Source organism: Styela clava, chromosome 8 (assembly GCF_964204865.1).
Source record: "Styela clava chromosome 8, kaStyClav1.hap1.2, whole genome shotgun sequence".
NCBI classification, from domain to species: domain Eukaryota; kingdom Metazoa; phylum Chordata; class Ascidiacea; order Stolidobranchia; family Styelidae; genus Styela; species Styela clava.
The window spans coordinates 8650340-8662454 of NC_135257.1; the positions used below are offsets into that span (position 1 = coordinate 8650340).

At 35.9% G+C, this 12115-nt stretch overlaps 1 protein-coding gene across 1 annotated transcript; it reads left to right on the forward strand.

The window, feature by feature from the left end:
* The first annotated feature begins 510 nt into the window (after positions 1 to 510).
* LOC120346499 (uncharacterized) lies at positions 511 to 12095 on the forward strand. The gene is made up of 13 exons (XM_039416266.2): positions 511 to 1093; positions 1918 to 3159; positions 4823 to 5040; positions 5632 to 5730; positions 6122 to 6363; positions 7009 to 7113; positions 7619 to 7700; positions 8582 to 8996; positions 9255 to 9410; positions 9596 to 9672; positions 10228 to 10450; positions 10850 to 10948; positions 11368 to 12095. Exons 1-13 carry the CDS (start codon positions 880 to 882, stop codon positions 11676 to 11678), a joined length of 3483 nt encoding a protein of 1160 aa, XP_039272200.2. The 5' UTR covers positions 511 to 879; the 3' UTR covers positions 11679 to 12095.
* Positions 12096 to 12115: the final 20 nt, after the last annotated feature.

Below are 12115 nucleotides of genomic sequence, written 5' to 3' on the forward strand. Positions count from 1 at the left end.
ATTACATTGTCTTTTTTGTTTGTGCGAATTCGCTTTTTGCGCCACTTCTCCGTATTTTTTCATCAAACGGAGTCTTGAGTAAACAAAGAATTTATTGTTCTTCAATAACAAAACTGAATATGAAGTAATGAGCGACAGTGAATACTTATCCAAACTCTGGATAGATAATAATTAATTCTATATTTAATCAGACTGAAGACGATTGCCGTACGCTGGTGTGCCGCGGCACCACTAGTTTAAATAACCATCTGTTTCAGGTGGTGGTTGTCTTAATTAACTAAAGTGTCTTCAAGCAGGCTTGCGGTTCCAATTGATTTAGCCACGATCCCCTGCGTCGTTGGCACCTTAATCCTGTCGTTCTGAAAATTGATAATAATATATTTTGGTAATGTTTTTGTATGTCTGTGAGGAGTGCCCCACCTACGGATAGGGCAGATTCGCGCCACTAATCGGTTGTAAAATAGTTAATTTTAACAGTTTATTCCCATCTATACATAAAGTACCCTTTCGAGTCACTGCTTGAAATATGAGTACCGATTCTGCTTAGCGTTTGAGCATCACTTGAGAGTATCATTTTAATATCGATTTTATTCGCATCACACTAAATTCTGAGTGCACTTCAGTTACGTCATGAATACATTTTGACCGAGTGCTTGCATTTGATGACAACATAATATATATTCTGTTTGATCCACATTGTACTTGACTTTGGAACACTGTAGTGTTCATACAAGTTTAACTGAGTAGAGTACCAATTAGTGACGATAATTTTAATCCTTTGCACAAATGAGAGTCATGTTATTCAGTTCGTTGAGTTGTGCTACGAGTCACGTTAGATATAAATTACGAACCATTGGATAAAATGTCGACTATATTTGTATGGAGAGCATGAAAACTAAAATGAATTGTAAGAAGAACTGGCCTGAGGATTCAGCCGTGTATCAGCAGTATGAAAAGACACGAAAACTCGAGTTCCAATACAAGAAAGATCATAAATCTGGAAGACCATTCGAAATGCGGCCGAAAACCTCCAACGTCTTACTACGTCAAGATTCATATGCTCAGCACAAATTAACTAGAGCGAAATCTGCAGGTAGTATATTCATGTGTTGCGTAAACTTCACAGGATGAGAGCATCAATTTTTTTGTTCTACTCGTAAAAATTACTACTCAGTAACAAGTAAACCTTGACATAAAAGTTATACAACTTTTTACTCGAACATAATTTCAAGCATGGCTATGAACATTGACTCGTTTTCGTCTTTTTTCTCTAAATTTTCGAAGTTAAGTAAAAATTAGTAACTAGGCAGCCATCTTTGCTTCCGTATTTTAGTCGCTGTCTTCGAAAAACCCGGATGAACTATGCTGAAATTGGCCCACTTTTTGTTCAAAGTTACATAAATATTTTGAAACCTAATTCTGAAATTTTTGAAAAATAATAAAGTATTTTTCTGGATTGAGGGTTGATGAGGCATCCATTAGACTAGACTAGATTATGTTACATACATGATGTGACGCAATTGTGGCGGAAAATTAGTTTACATGAGTCTTCGAAGATTGAAATCCGGACCAAACCGTTAATAGGTGGACAGTTTTGATCTTTAAATTATTAGTATATATGAGCGATTTGTTTTACTTCTTTCCCCAATGAAGTTTTCTCACTCTGAGTCCATGTTGATACAGTAGGCCTACATCAAAAGGTGTTTTACCTTATGGCAACCCCATGTTCGCACTAGCGAATTTCACGAATTTGGCAATTCTCAATGCCCCAACTCGGGCATTAGTGAAACGTCCCTTACATTACTTGCTTTTTTTTTTTGCTGCTTACCGCATTGTGTACGTAATTAGTATATTATCTCCATATCCAAACTAATCTTTGGTATGTCTCAAAGTACCTCTCAAATAAATATTTTACAGGGGAAACTGGGAAAGTAAGACGAAGATTTGTTTTTAAAAGTCGTCCTGATAGCGATTCAAGGAATAATGAATACGTTTTAATCAGGAAGAATTCCTCTGAAAATCACGAAGAGAAAGACTCTGAGTTTTCTAGTGACGATGATGATACTCGTTTAAATATGATGGGATTAAACATCGAAGCAGAGCTATCTTTCGTGTTAAATCTCGGCGATGACGTACAAAAAGAACATGGCCTTCAACAAATAAGAGTTCCTACGCCGTGGGAGCGCGTTGAAGTATCACCTCTACCTCGCTCAAACAGTATTGCTCGTAATTGTGACGTCACTTCAGAATGCATGACGTTCACAGAGTCAGTACGGTTAAGCGAGGTTAAGACACCTTCGTGTTGTCAGGGGCCGAACAATGGAGCCCTCGTAAATAATAAAGACAATGTCGAAAATTGGTATTATGATGATGTGGGCATTGTGCGAGAAAAAACAATGTTGATCGGGACAATAAGATCCCCAGTCCCATCGAAGCGAATAAAGAAACTTGAGACGACTGAAGGCGTTGGGAATAAAACAGAACAAGATACTGTAAGCAGCTGTAATTACGCCAACTTATCAAGAGAACAATTTGCACTACAAAAGATTAATGAAGATAATTATTCAGAAGGATGTTCATCAGATGAGACTGATGATTTATTAGCGGTATCTGATCGTAAATTATCATATCAAGATTTTTCATCTGAATATCCTTCATCTTCCTTTTCAACAGATAGTTTGAACTCAGGAGAGGAAAGTGCTGGTTATACAGAAATATTCGTTTTATCGGACAACTTGGAACCCATATTTCCATGCATTACAAAAGATCCTGTTCAACTTACCGAAAATTTGGTTGAAAACGTAACAGCCGAACCCATGCCGGAACTAATGACAGAGGTGGAACATAATACGCGCCATGAACCAGTGTTGTCGGGTCCATCGCAATGCATTAGGAACTCGACTGAAACAATCAAAGAAAATGGATTTATAGAAACTAATTTCGATACAATTCCAAAGGAAAATGGAAACTGTGTCGATGTCGTTATTTCCGACCGTGTAAATCCTAGCTATTATCCGCCGGATTGCTCTACTCTGTCCGGCCGGGAAGAAAACGCCATGTCAAGAACTCCCGATTCTTCAGCGATGCTGCAAATTCCTCCACCATCTGCTCTTAAGAAACGTAGTTTGAGTAGAAGTGGAAGTGGGAAAAAGCATAAAGGTATATGTCATGTTTAAGTATATATATTATTTAAATATTACGGCACATCAAGAAGTGATTTACTTTTAACAAATACAATTGTTAACAGGCTGCATGAAATCCCATTATACTCACTGCCCGAAAATCTGTCCGTTACGTTTATATGAGCCATCGATTATCCAATATATTGTGTAAAGGAAATTGTTTCATATAATATTTGTTACAAAGTTATAAAAAAAAATTCCGTCATCTTCAACTTCACATTTGGTATTTACTTTAAAACATTTAAATGTTAGAAACCAAGTCAAACCCTACCTTGCAAAACAACAACTTAATATATTATGACATATAAGATTGGTGCAGCATTATTGCTATAGGTTTCTATAAATTCCAGACGGTGTTTTTAGATTAGATCAATTGTTTTTTTTCATCTACCATTATCAGGTCCGTGATCAGGTGTCCCCGTCGAACACTTGCCAGAATATTTTATTTGTCAGCATTAACATTGCACTTTGTTAATGGCTGAACGCTATTCTGGCCGATTCCAATTCATACAAAATATATTGTGATTACATTTCGTAATCCATACTTTGACTATGTTGGTTTTGTTGTCGGTGCCGATAAAATAAATCAGCGGACATAGCGGTACTCAACATAATGATTTTGTTTTGTCTGTTGTAGTCCATTCACCGTAGTACTATTTTAAGAAACAGCTATCATTATAACACAAACGAATTGACGCCTCTTTCATGTGAGTCTATTTCTCAATGCCATGTTTTGTTAGAAAATACCTTATTAAGTCGGTCAATGTTTCGGCGATTCTATTTTAAATACAGCTCTCCAATGGGGCATTTTATGCGTAGCCGAAGTGTTTTTATTGCGGTCTGCGTCGCAGAAGTTGACTCAATGTAGAATAATATTGCCTTACCTAATAGCATGGATGCTGAATGACATTAAACAATACCTATTCAACGGACAAATAATGTATATCGACTTAAATAATAAACACCAAAGCTTATATCGTAATCAAAAATACACGAAAATACTGGACATGACAACCGGAAAACCTCCCTTGCATTCCAAGGCGGTTTCTGTTGAGAATATATAAATAATATAAATATAAAATGAAGTAGCCTATGTCACACTTTATCGAGTGAACGTTTTACTTTTCCTAATTATAATATTTTTCTTCGGTTTTTTATTCCGCCCATGTTTCGAATATGTTTTGAGCACTTGTTCATTTTGGACCAATGAGATAATAATTCACGAGTCATTTTAGACACCATTTCCAATGGGAACTTCGACAAATGAGAACAAAATCAGTTCACAATTGCATCTGCCGTATTGAGTGCGATTGGAATAGACTTTAAAAATGCTATTAAAATTATTCATAGATCTGGTGCAGCGTCATTATATACGAAAAAAGTGATACGACTGTAGATATGTCCTATGCCAACTAGGTGTTTTCAAAACTTCGTATTGTAGAATATGCTCTTTCCTATTCATGTTTACTGGAAATGATACAAATGCCTTACCATTTTTTTCACAACCAAATCAATACCGATTTTTTAGTCCATCGCCAGCGTGTGCTGCAGCAACGCGTCTATAAGAAATAAAATTAATTTCAGGGGAATTTTGTTTGAATAAAACTTACACAACGTTTTATTGTAAATAATATTTCCAGTGCAATTTGACATGGACATCGAGGTTCATTTTGTACCGCGAGACCAATACGATCCCACGACGACTTCTGTGATCTCAGAGTTCAGTGATTATAGTGGATTTGAAGGCAGTGAAAAAGATGAAGACCTATTCAGCGAATACTCAAACGAAGTCGACGATGACTTCATCACCTCACAAGATTCAAGCGGTGACATGGAATTCACGACCAAAACTAGACAGGTTTACTGTCACTTTGATTATTTTTGAATGTTCATCAGTTTCTGAGCGTAGCTATTCTATAGTAATAACAGTAATAATTCTCAAATATATGGACACAAAGGCCAAAACGAAGTATTATTAAATCTTTTTATAGTAGGCTAACGGTAGTCAGATCAGTGAGATGCGATCACGGAACCACGGCCCTGTGCGCAATATTTCATTTTGATGGCGTCATTGCGCACAAAGGAACGAATCCCATTTGGTCCACAGAAATTTTGGAAATAAATAAAAGTAATAGCTTACTAGCGACAACAAACATCTTCAAACATTGAAAATTTCAAAAGAGAATTTTTTTCACAAGAACGAGAAAAATACTAACAAGATCAACAACAACATAATACCATTAACATAACGATCCATAGGTCCACTCCGTGTCCAAAAAGAAATTTGATTATATATATTTTAGTTTGAAATTATTGTGATATGTTAGGCGTCAAACAATTTATTCTGATTAGGGTAACACAATTTGTGTAAAAAGATTATAAAACTTTTCTTAAATACCCCAAATTCAGTTTGTAGTTATTCATATGCATCATACATATATTTTCTCAGCTCCAAGGTCCGAGTGTTCCCTTTCGCCTAATCAGACGAGATATTCCTACAGGGAGCGGAAGCCGACGGGATAGACGTGATTCGTTTGATCTAAAACAGGTACTCACTACTTTTTTTATCAGCATTCTGGTAAAAACGCCGGGATTAAAATTTCTAAATATTATGAATATGAGTATTTCAGAGTATGTTATTTTACTCACTCAAATCGGTATATATTCAAAAGCAATATCTCAATCATATAGGTAACATATGTTATTGCAAGTTGCGTATGCAATGCATATGGACCTAGTATAAGCAATTGTACTTGTTTTATTGGATGATCTCGAATAAAAATCATTACAATTTTGTTATTTTCGGCTTATTGACTTTAAAGTGTTTAATAACATTTATACTGTTTGAACAATGATATGAATGCAAGAGTATGAACTAAGGTAAACAACTGATGTAATTTGGTATACTCTAAGATAAAGATTGCTTTTTCTTCAAATAGGTTCAAAAATTGATGACACAACAAGCTAGAGGAAGAGCATATATGAATCAAAAATTAGGGGTTACAGATCACGAGCGCCGTTATGTTCGACCTCCACACCACAGAAGGATTCCTTCGCCACCGCGAACTCCACATAGTTCATACTATCCATCTCGTGAATACCGTCGACAATTCGACGATCCTCGAACGCAAATGAGGGCGAACACAATGTCACCTGAACAATATGTTGCTTTTTACACAAGGTGGGTCTTATGAGTTATATTGGAACAGTAGGTAAGAAAATAAGGTTAGAGACTTAGTTGCTCCGACAGACTGTTCAGAAAATATTGAATGCTTTTTTCATAATCTTTCTTTATTCCGAAGGTAAATAAATTTTACTTTTCATTCTCATCTCACGAAATCCATTAGATTAGTTAGTATCTTTCTACTTTGTAATTAGTAAAAATAGTATCTCTTCACTTACCAAGACTACGTCACGATAGATTCCTTTTAAAAGTTAATAACGACATTAATGTTCTAACAAGTTCAAGTACTCCACTCGAATATACATTTGTGAATACTCCACTCGATTAGGGTATCCAAGTTGGTGCGGATAGTCAACAACGTGAGGCAAGCTTGAACATGATTTTGCTCCGGCATGAGCCATATATTGCCGTGTTTAAACGTAAAAATTAGAACAATTGCCAGCAATAGATATAAGTTGTCAAAGTAAACTTTGATTTGTTTTAAATGCACGATATTGCAAACATTATTATTTATTATAACACAAATCGCCTAAATACCAATTGTCTTAATTATAGGATAGGGTTATGAAAAAATATGGCGTTTGGTCTGTGGATAAGGGTTATCTTCCAATCCATGATCCATGACGAATCCATGATATTTAGGCAACAACAATTGAAGCAATACCTTGATCACGAAAGAAGAATTCGCCGTCAACAATTGTTAAGTGGAAATATGAAATACAACGAAGCACAAATGAAACAAGAGAGGTTGATTTCGTTTGATTTTCTTGAACAAATCGACATGAGAATAAGCAATACTCAAAATGAACAGCGCGTATTTAAAAGTTCAATTTCGTAATGTCAGTCAAGAGTTACACATGTCCTCGGAGTCATTTGAATAAAATTCAATTTGATACCCCTTGGGTTTCTTGCTGGTATATTGCGCTTCGATTTAGCGGGGTGTTGAGACACTTTTGAGTGATTGTTTATTAGCATGGAAATGTACATTAATGAAGCTGATTGGTGTGCATCACTGTAGTACCTAACTAAAAGCAAACACAATAAGTCACGGGGTGTTTCGGGTTCTACCTTTTTTATGTATGTGTAGTAAAGAAGCCAGAAGTATATGAACATGATAAAGCTTAATTGTATAAAATGTATTAGCATTTATTGGATAATGCATTACCATTATACAATGGGGAACATGACAAATAATGCTGAATGGATTAAATACTAAATACTATTAAACTAATATATGGGTTTTATTTGCTAGATTGATGCAACAAAACATTGGACGAAATGAAGAGGAGAGTGAATCAGATTCGGGAACGGAAGACTACCGACATTTCCCGAAGGTTTGCTATGTATATGTCGTGTTTTGCAGTGTCTGGTTCATTTATTTATTTATTATACCGATTAGAATGTTTTACTTAGGTATATCGCGTACGCCAGGGGTCTCCAACACGCGGGCCGCATGCGGCCCGCCAGGCATTTTTTTGCGGCCCGCGTTATGGTTGGGATTTTTCCACAAAAAAACTAATGTCACTATTAGTAAGTTTTATATCGTGTCATTTATCAACAAGAGTCCGGTCCGACAAACTGTATAAAGGGAAGCAAAAATTTCTCCCTGTTATCCATGTTCATGTTTTATTTCATTGGTATAATTCAATTATAAATGCAATAATTTCATTTTGTATGTTCATTGTGACAAAATAAACGAGTTTCGTTCAGTCCATTGTGCCGAAAAGAGGTTTGCAAAGCTAATTGCACATTCACGTCGCATACCTGCGATGTTTGGCAGTTCTTATATTTGCGAGCAGTTTTTTTTTTCAACTATGAAAGTCAGTCCTCCGCACACGACTAACGGACGAGCTATTCATGTTGTCTTAAGAATATCAAACCAACGCAAAATAAGGCCAAACATCGAGACCAAATATCCAGCACAAGTAAATGAATATGTTTCATGTCTTATTTGCTGTAAGTTTCAAGTGTAATATCAACACATTACATTCAGATACCCTCTTTCGTACCTAATTTATTGGCTTGCGGCCCGCGTGGTGAATAAATTTCAAAAAGTGGCCCGCGACATGTTTTGAGTTGGAGACCCCTGGCGTATGCAGTGCTGAAACAGAAAGGACCCGTTCGTCCTAAAATTGTAGATCCTTATGCATTACTAGTACAGCTGCGTTGGAATTAAGGGCGTGAAAGCACCGTATATAAAATGTTCATGTCTTAGGTTCAGACCTTGGATACCGATCGCCTTCCACAACCTAAACCACATGTTCGAGGTGCATCGTCCCACGGACATAGAATGGCTCCTGGTAGCGACGAGGTTTCCAGAATATCATCTGGTTACGGAGGCAGTGTCACAGAATCGGAACCTTCATCAATGACTCTCAAAAATGATTTGAAAATGAAGGACGACATCATATCTTCGTCATTGCCAATTATGATGTTGAATAAGCCTGGGACTGCCAGTCAACAGCCCTTCACTCCACGACAAGTTGCAGAAGTGATGCGATCTTCGGGAATAAATAAAGGAAGCATGAGGTTTTATAGCAAACGAAATGGGCGGCGTCATCATCGTGAAGAGGATGCAAAGTATGCTACGACATCACGACAAATACAACGCAGAGCAGAATCATCTCGCGGTAACACCAAATTTTCTGTATCTAATTTCTTTAAATTGTAACTAAATTTGAATCCAATTTCGATTCAACAGTCGTTTTGTAATAGGAATTCACTAGACAAATAGCAAAACGAATTCCATCAAAGTGAAGCTAAAATCAACAAATACAGAAGATTACGTCACACAATTGCAGTTCTATCTTTTTCCGACACAAACTGAAACATATGTACTACCCTTTTTTTAATCTTAACCAAATTGAAAAAAATATAATTTTATCTAGATTCCAATACTTCTGGAGGAAGTGAGGCGTTTTCGAAATTATCCCTCAACGCTAGGAAAGCACTTCAACAAGCTCATATGGCGTATACATCATCCATAAATGACATGATGCCTGCCGCGAAGCCGTTTTCTGACTCTTTGCGAGAGAGATCAGAAGGTAGGATCGAATTTACTCCTGAAGTATGCGCACCAATATGTCGCACAACCTGAACCCCAACTTTGTACACAACCTGAGTTCAGGCTGTGCGCCATCTTGGTGCGCATACTTCCGGAGGTCTGAATTTGTTTTATATTTTATATCAATTTAAATTTTCACAAATCGATTTAATTTTTTTAATTTAGACGTTGATTCTCTGGATTCAAGATTAGCAGCAGACCTGGGACCAACTCTATCTCAAGAACCTAAAGTTTTCTTGGAGGTAAATTGAAATTACCTGTTATACCCGGTTAATAAGTAAAATGATACGGTGTTTCCCCAAAAATACCACCTAGCCAATTTTAAAATAAGCCCTTAAAATAAGTTAGCAAGAAATCTCGTTTCACGTTTTAATCACGTTTCAAATGATCGATCTAAAACGTGTGAGAGAGGACGATGATATGGTAATTTTTGAATAATCTATGTTTAGCTGTTTTTTTTTTAAATAATAACGAGTTATTTATTAGTAAATGTATATAGGTTTTCATATTTGTATATTTGAAAATCTCGTAATTCTCTACTTTGTTATTTTGGTTTTGATAAATGAAAATAAAAGATAAGCCCTAGTGTTATTTTTCGAAAAAAAAATGAAATGAGACCCTGTCTTATTTTCGTGAAAACACGGTAAGTAATTGCTAGTTATGTATAGAATTTAGAATCTGTATAGTAGGTTATTGGAGAGCTGGTTTGTTTTCTATCACTTATCCCATATATATTTATAAATACATTTTATAATAAACAATACTGTCACTACCTTCGGAATTATTTTCATCTGCAGAAATATCTCAATGAAGGATCACAACCATTTGTCAGATATCTACATAGTAATACACGGGGTAAAATACCCGAAATTTTTACTCGACAACAAAGTCATGTTCGCGATTCGTTATCGAGTGGAAGGCTAGGCAGTGGACGCTTGGCTTCATCGGTTCTTAATTTATCGACATCTGACAACAGTCGACCAGGAACTACGGAATCAGTAACAACTGTTAACATGCTGGGTAAGAAAGGCTATATTATTATAAACATATTGTGGTTGTGTGGTATTGAATTTAACCTAGATATCGAGGGAAAATCTTGACCGGGGCAGGCCTTAACCATCGCAGAGGCCCTAAGCCAAACTACACGCGATTCAGTCTGTGTAGAGATAAATATAGTAGACTTATATATCTGAAAATTGAGATTTTGTAATACCATATATAGCAATCTGTCTTTAGACTTATTGCCTTTCAGCTGACTACAAAATCACGATTAATGTAACTTTACGAGCCTCGGGTCACGGTCACATGGGATATAACGTCCTAAGGCCAAAGCATGATCGTGCCCAACAAAGCATTGGAGCAAATTCAATTTTGTTTGTATGATACCAGATCATTACTTACGTAATAAAAACTTTTTAGGTCTCAGTGCAAGATTGCCACTAAATTCTAGAAGGAAATCAGTGCATGGCCAAAGAACTCAAGAGCAAAAGCAAGAAAAAAGTGCACACAAGCAAATGGGTATGTACTAGTTGCGGGCGCGTCTAAAGGTACACATGGTCCGCCAAATTATGTTGTTTTCAACATTTTCATATAGCATATCTCAAGAAATGTACAAGGAATTTTCAAGTTAAGAACCTTTTTACTGCGTCTTTTGGTGAAAGAAAAAGTGAAAACTAGTGGAAATGAACATATTTTATAAAAAATTCACTTTCCTTTGCTGAGTTGAACTTATTCATAATTCGATACCTTGATTGCTTTCAAGCATATACTATAAAATATATTAGCTAATATATCACACAGAAATACTTTTAACATATATATTTAAGGTACATATTCATCATCTCGATAAAAATCAAATCTGACCGCTTCGTGACTAGATTATTTTAGTCTACATATATATATATATATCATGTGCCTATATTTTTAATGGATTTCAGGAGAGCCATACAGACGACTAACAAGTGGAAATAAATCACCATATTTGAAGTCTCAGTTACCGGATGAATTTTTAACAAGGAACATTCAACATTCTCTTTCAAACAGCACAACTGACTCTTCTAGGCCTAGGTCAATTCACAATCATAATTCTGCTAATTCTAGGCGACGTCATCTGCGCCGTCAAGACTCTGATCTGTATAGATCAGGTCCTCCACAATTAAGGGGAAATCATTATACATACACACCACAGGCCGGGACGCAAAGTGCAACACATTCTAAAGGAGCTGTCGTCCCTAAAATATCAGTATAAGATATTGGGAAAATTTTTCCGGGTAGGTTGTTTTTGAAGAATTCTGCCAAAGATGACAATTCTCAGCGATAAAAATCGTTCTGGAATGAATGTCAGGAATCCGAATCTAGGATTATCCTGAATGTGACGTTGATGAATGCTTTTTAATGTCATGACCTCGTTCTGTTGAAAAATAATCCAATGCAAATCGAACTTTATTATTAATTATTGATTTTTATTTCTAGAACATAGGCGAACACACTGAATAAAGCAGTTTGTTTCATTTATAAAAGTTCTCTTCAATGTATTACCCTATCGCTATAAAATATGTTTTAAAATCAAGTCGAAATTTGATACAGCTAATGCATTATTGTATTATTTAAATATTACTTATATTCCCATAATATTTCAGGTAAACAAACTGAAATTTCCAATAAAGCAACACATTCTCAATGAAA

Coding starts and splice junctions, on each gene's coding strand:
- LOC120346499 (XM_039416266.2), top strand. CDS start 880: ATGGAGAGCATGAAAACTAAAATGAATTGTAAGAAGAACTGGCCTGAG. Junction 1,094..1,917: donor AACTAGAGCGAAATCTGCAG/GTAGTATATTCA, acceptor AATATTTTACAG/GGGAAACTGGGAAAGTAAGA. Junction 8,997..9,254: donor CAGAGCAGAATCATCTCGCG/GTAACACCAAAT, acceptor AATTTTATCTAG/ATTCCAATACTTCTGGAGGA.